The sequence below is a fragment of the Helobdella robusta genome (genome assembly GCF_000326865.2).
Source record: "Helobdella robusta unplaced genomic scaffold HELROscaffold_104, whole genome shotgun sequence".
NCBI classification, from domain to species: Eukaryota; Metazoa; Annelida; class Clitellata; order Rhynchobdellida; family Glossiphoniidae; genus Helobdella; species Helobdella robusta.
The window spans coordinates 328762-335302 of NW_008703589.1; the positions used below are offsets into that span (position 1 = coordinate 328762).

General features: G+C 35.8%; 3 protein-coding genes across 3 annotated transcripts in view; all 3 read left to right on the forward strand.

The window, feature by feature from the left end:
• Positions 1 to 1901: 1901 nt before the first annotated feature.
• HELRODRAFT_183328 (hypothetical protein) lies at positions 1902 to 3400 on the forward strand (the record flags this gene model as incomplete). Its single annotated transcript, XM_009012357.1, has 3 exons — positions 1902 to 2465; positions 2914 to 2969; positions 3295 to 3400. The coding sequence occupies 3 exons, from the start codon at positions 1902 to 1904 to the stop codon at positions 3398 to 3400; spliced, it is 726 nt and encodes a 241-aa protein (XP_009010605.1).
• A 745-nt stretch (positions 3401 to 4145) lies between these two features.
• HELRODRAFT_183329 (hypothetical protein) lies at positions 4146 to 5806 on the forward strand (the record flags this gene model as incomplete). The annotated part of the gene is made up of 3 exons (XM_009012358.1): positions 4146 to 4667; positions 4812 to 5536; positions 5704 to 5806. 3 exons carry the CDS (start codon positions 4146 to 4148, stop codon positions 5804 to 5806), a joined length of 1350 nt encoding a protein of 449 aa, XP_009010606.1.
• A 296-nt stretch (positions 5807 to 6102) lies between these two features.
• The window catches only part of HELRODRAFT_183330 (hypothetical protein), a gene marked incomplete at both ends in the record, with an annotated part of 2794 nt that continues 2355 nt past the window's right edge, over positions 6103 to 6541 (forward strand). The window contains 2 exons of the mRNA XM_009012359.1: positions 6103 to 6118; positions 6268 to 6504. Coding sequence (XP_009010607.1) covers positions 6103 to 6118; positions 6268 to 6504 — 253 coding nt within the window. The remainder of the gene's footprint in view (positions 6119 to 6267; positions 6505 to 6541) is intronic.

Here is a 6541-nt window from a genome sequence, read left to right on the forward strand (position 1 = left end):
TAAGAAGAAGTGAGAACAAGAAGACGATCGTAAACCCGGGCGTTCAATCAATCAATCAATGATTATGCTTTGTCCATCAGGGGACCGTCGAGGCCGATGGTGTACATCTAAGCATGCTTTTTATTTTCTTTTTCTCTTTCTAAAAACCTTTTCTATATTTGGCCAGTTTTATTAAATTCAGAATTCCATTAAGTAATGTTATCTATCCATTTCTTTGCAGGTCTACCAACTTTTTTCTTCCAATTTCTTTTCCTCATTAGTACCATCTTAATCAATCTGTCTTCTCCCATTATACAAATGTGTTCAAAAAATCCCAATTTTCTTTCTCTGACTTTGTCATAAACACTTTTCTGTTTTCCAAGTTGATTTCTGATGTTTTCGTTCTTTACTTTCTGCCTCCAACTGATTCCCAACAAATTTCGGTAACACTTCATCTCATATGCTTACAATTTGTTTTTGTCTTTTTTCTTTATTGTCCATGTCTCACATGCATAGAGCAAGCTTGGAAAAACGCAAGATTCTATCATTCTCAACTTTGTTTTTATAAATATATTTCCACTTTTCCATATTTCCTTCAATGATGCGAACATTCCATGGACTTTTGCTATCCTTCTGTCAATTTCTTGTGTGCAGTTGTTGTCACAGGTTTCAGGTTTAATTAATATATCTGATAAGTACTTATGAAATAATTTAGATTGAGATTTATGTCAAAATGTGCAAATTTAAAAAATTATTCTATATCTTATATAGGTAACCAGTGCAAAAGAACAAGATATGGAGATATTTGAGAAAAGAAAGGGGCACGAGCAACTAGACTAGCAGCAGAGTTAAAAGCTTTACTTGAAAGATAGAGTATAGAGTCAGGAAGACCATAGTAGAGCGAGTTACAATAATCAATCCTAGATAAGACTAAAGAAGTAACAAGAAGGAGGAAAGTAGGATCGTCAAGAAAAGGCACAAGTTTTTTTTTATTCTACGTAGATGAGTGTTTAGCCATGGTTTAGAATAAATAGGCCCAAATCTTACAAACTGTGTTGTAAAGTATTTAGAGTAGTTAAATACTTGAATAGTATTTAAGAGGTATTTAAATTACTTAATAAAATAGCTGTCTTTAGACCGTATTTAAATACTTTTGCGTGGTATTTGGTATTTGAAAAATTTAATTTCTTTGACATAAAAGTTGCTTTATCAACCATCTATTGTGCTTTTTAAAGTTAACAAACAATTTGGTGTGTTTTAGCATTAATGTCTTTTTTATTTCTAATGCAAACATTTATGAAATTTTCGGCAATGTAATGCGAGTGTATCTAAAATATTACAAGTGAAAAATTTGGTAATTTATGATCCTTTTTAATTAACCTGCAAATATTTTTAGCCAGTATTTAAATACGCGTAGGAGTATTTTAAACACTATTTAAATACCGAATTTTGAATAAGCATTTGCGAAGTAATTAAATACTCAACATTTGAATGCAAATAATCATAGACTGTTGGCAAATAAATAAACATGATTTATTTAATAAAAAACTAAATCGGCTATCAACTTTTTAGAGCCAACTCATATTTTTGTGTCAAATTCACACAAAACGTCACAACAAATAACAACAGAAACAAAAAAAATAATAAAAAAACTCTTGAGTATCAAGGTAAGAGTACCTCGATCTTTCATATTTTCGAAAATTATCTTTTATTGATTTAAGCCCAGGAGTGACAAAAATCACGTCGATAATTGCACTGGTTGCTTTGCAATCCTACTAAAACACTAAACAACTTCTAATGTACCAGCAGTCTCTTAAGACAGAGCACCACATAACATCAACAATAGCATCTTTAGTCAGCACATTATACAAAATATTAGAACGGCACCAGCAACGACATTAACAAAATAATTTTTAAGTGAAATGAGTTGTTGGTTGCATGTCTTTTTATTCATCATTTTCTGCCAGGAGATTTGTATTAGCCCAACCACCTCCACCCCGGTCCAAGCCAAAATTAAACATTACAAAGATAACAGGACCAGCGAGAAAGATCTGGAAGACCAGCTGGTTCCTGGCATGGACTCCATTTTTCCAAAAGTTAATTCCATCAAAGCTTTCATCAGCGTGCTGAACGGACAGCCCGTGTCAGTGACGGTCGTCTGCACAGCCACTGGAAACCCGCCGGTGGACATCACGATATTCATGCCCGATGGGGAGATGAGAATCGAACCGCGCAGCCATCGCAAGTTGGAATTCACTTTAACGCACACCTCCTACGTCAAGTCGTTCAATGATGCGATTGGCGTTTACAAATGCAAGGCCAGGAATAATAATGGAGAGAGTGAGCCGTACGAGACGCTCCTGAAAACTCAGATGACAACTGTGCTTCCGAGTTCCAGGGCAGCCAAATTTAGCTGCATCGGATGTTTTGTCATGCAAACCTTCCCCATCCATGCAACAATCCTCATCTCCCTCTCTCTCTTCCACGTAACAATCATCTCTAACTGATATAAATGTGACACTACTACTAGTAGTGGCAGTCTGGCTGTTTCGGAAATAGTCGGAGATAGAAACCATCTTACGACTCCCCAATCACTAAAATTTTATTTTATTCTTTATTTCTGTGTAAAGACCAGTTTGAAAATTTTTAATTTGTTTCAGAATATTTTATTTTACGTACTTAATCTTGAAATTCTGTATGCTGTCTTTGTTACTTTGCACCTGGACCTCAAACATTCCAAAGTTTTGGAAAGTTTAAAGAAAAAACGCAGACAGCATTATTAAATTAAATAGTATTAGTTTTCATCTTAATTCCACGCTCCAACCTGCTTTTTGACCTATAAGTGAATTGACGTCAAGATCAAAAATTCATCTCTCCCTATGTTCGTCGATGCATGCTAATAACTCTTCATTGATAATCTGCAGTTCTTTGCAGTTTAAACTTCAGAGGAAGTTTTTCCACAAGACGCTAGCATGCAGCAGTAAGGGAGAGTAAGTGTTGAACTTTCCTAAGATAATGAATTATAGAAAATTACTGCGAGGATTTCCATTGGAACTACTTACTTTGTGCAACTTTACTCCTTCCTTCTTCATCTTCCGAACGTGTTGATTCTATTCAACGTCGTCACCATCTTGTTGGAAAAAAAGTTTCTAAACTGACCAGCGATATGCGTTACTTTTGATAAATGAAGAATTTTGATCAACTTTTGTAAGTCTTGAATTTTAAAAGTTCTTTAAGGGTTTTATGGGATGCTTTTTTGAAAAATGACGAAAAATTCATAATTCGTTCAACACAAATTTTTTTTTTAATTTTTAGGAAAAATTGTGAAGGTCAGGGCAGGATCAAACGAAAAACAAAAATATACGCCACAAATGCTCAGAAGATAGATTTCCGATTCGAATCGCTACTGAATGTTCAATAGAACGCAGCTTCCTTTACCTAAAAATGAATCATTAATTATCTTTTAATTGAATTTATTTCTACACATTTATTTGACGAATTCCTAATTTTCTTCAATCTTACTGTCATTAATAAAAATACTAGCAGCTTAATTGTTTTGAAAAAAAAAATATAGAATCACCCGGAATTTAGATGCGAAAGAACCTGCAACTTCGAAATTGTACTAAACCCGTCATGCATTCCCTTTAAATTGCCAATAAAATAATTTAGTCTTCCTCATATTTAGAGTACATTTTACATTTGCCACTAAATAATTTAATTTCTGTTCTCTAAGGCATGGCGACCTTAATGTTGGTTTGAATGGCTGTTTGAACCCGGAAAATGTGAGATAAAATACAGTCAGTGCCGACGATGCCACCACTTCTTCATCAAAAATAAATGTATTAAATCATGATTTTAAATCACTTGAATTCAAATCTCACTCAACACTGGCAATAATAATGTTGAAAATGGTGAGCATGTTACAAGAAAAAATAGAGAATACAAGTGCTTGTAAGTTTTACGGACAAAGTTTAAAGAGGGCATGAATACTTCAATATCTAGCGAAACAGTCGATCGTCATCAAAGTCTTTTGTTGCTTTGTTTTTGTTTATATTATTCCGTGTACATAATCAATATTTTTACACAAAGATAGCCCGATGTTAAGTTAATATATTTCACACAAGTTTATTAATTCAGCTTCACTCGTTTATAAAAAATTAAAAAATATGAGAAACACCTTGTTAATCCACCTGATCATAATTAATATGGAGTGCACGACACCGGCCACAACCACAGACAGCAGGCGTTCATCCACGTGTCGGAGCCACACGTCGCCACCATGCCTTCTCGAATGCTTCTTATCCAGCAGCTGCGAATTGAGGAACTGCAAATTAAATATTTCATCCGACGCCGCATTCAAATCATCATCTTCGTCGTCGTCTTTCTCGCTGACCAGTTACGTCTTTGATTCCGTGTGCGTTCAGAGTTTGAGGCCATTTTTTTTTCAAAACCGAGAGATGAGAAAGCTGGTCTTCATAAATTGTGACCTGGAGGAAAAGCCAGATGTCCATTTGTTGGGTGGCCTGCGTAGGTTGGACTCCCTGGAGATCAGGGGCACTCCAACCTTGGATGTTTTGTGGCAGAACGACGAATTTGTGAGATCTCTCCTCAAATTAGTGCTCGCCAATTTAACTTTGGATGTTAATGGATTAGAAGAAGAAGCCAAGAGTCTTGGAATTATGTTCCAAGTAATTTTACAAATTGTTGCGTTGTTGTTGTTGCATGATATATTTTTTATTTATTTTATCAAAATTCGAACTTTTTTCATTGAATTACGCCACACATTATAAAAATAAACCGAGATGTTTAAATATTAAATCTTATTTCAACAGAATTTCACCTCCCTACAACACTTAACTGTTTATGGATCACCCAAAAATATTTTCTTCTTCAAACACGTAAAATGCAAACAATTAACATTTGTGACCAGTCAATACAAAAGTATAGAAGCGTACCTTAATGAACCGAATTTGCAAGACAACCTCACCTTGCCGCACTTTACAAACGGGACTAACTTGAGATTGAACGTTGAAGAACTTAATAAGTTTGTTAATATGACCTTACTAACTGTTTCATCGTCATCAACATCACCGCCCGAACCAATAACCATAAAAAAGCATGTACGGAAGACCAAACTGTCCAGCTTTCAGGTCGTCATCGCTAACAACTCGCATATCGATAAAAGAGAGACACAGCCTAAAGATAATACTTTAAAGTCAAAAAATGAGAGGAACGTGCAAACGGGTGCCGACGAGAAAATGAATTATGACGATGACGATCAGCCAGTTTACGACACGCGAGTCTTTCCCTACATCAACTGTCTCTTCGTTTTGCTACTCAAGAACAATTCTATTGTGGTCAAGTGTCAGGCCACTGCAGATCCACCGGCTGACATCTACATCACCTTCCCTGACAATCAAAGTCTCCTTCAACCGAGAAGCCACGGCAAAAAGACAATCACCGTCACCCACGTTGAATCAATTGAAAGGGACAAGCCAGTCTCAGGTAAGTACGAGTGCCAAGCTATCAACAACGACGGGAAATCGGAGGTTTTGGAGTTTGTGTTGCAAGCACCAACTGGAACGATGCTGCATTCAACCTTCTCATCATCAGCAGTAGCAGCATTATTAACATCTTTATCATTTCTTTATGATGGTCTTTTAATTTACTTTTCATACGAGGTGTTTTATTTATTGTTTGTTGTACGATAACCTGTCGAATTAGGAAATGTGCCATAGACGCAGTTGTAAAGAAGGGACTGCCTGCTAGGTCTCAAAAAGATTTTCATCTCGAATTTTCATCTCGAATTTTCAGCACGTCACTTTAACATCCGATAAACAATCAATAAAATTTGTAAACAAACAAATAACTCAAAGAAATAAATCAAAACAAACTGAAAAATAAATAAATAGCAGTGAGCAACATGACTTTTTTTATCACCAACCAAATCGATTTTTGTTTAAATGAACTCGCAATCATTAACTTAAATTAACATCACAAATTAATAAAGTTAACTTATTAAATTCTCGCTAGTAAGCAACTCAAGATCAGTTGATCGTTAATTAATTAATTAATTAAAATTAAGAAGTTAACTGGCGGACTGCAAACGACTGCTCTCAAACGATGGTCTTCGGCACAAGTAAAAAAATTTCGTTCATTTTCATCACTCCCAAAAAGATAATCATAATCAAACAATTAAATTCCGTACTATTATTCATTGTAATTTCTTGCAATCAATGCAGAATTTGCAGATAAAATATTCCTTACAAAATATTTTTTTTGTTAAAGAAAGCCAACCGAAACCTTCCAGTGGGAATCAGAAACCTCCAAGTGGAAATCAAGGAGCCCAAGGGGGAGGGGGAAAGGGCAGTCGTTTTAATATATTTGGAAAAAATAAAGTAGATGGTAAAGGAGGAAGGCCAGGTGGTGGTCAAGAAGGGGGGCCAGGAAGTGGTCGAGGAGGTGGTCAAGGAGTGGGGCCAGGAGGTGGTCGAGGAGGAGGGCCAGGAAGTGGTCAAGGAGGAGGTGGTCGAGGGGGGGGGCGAGGAAGTGGTCAAGGAGG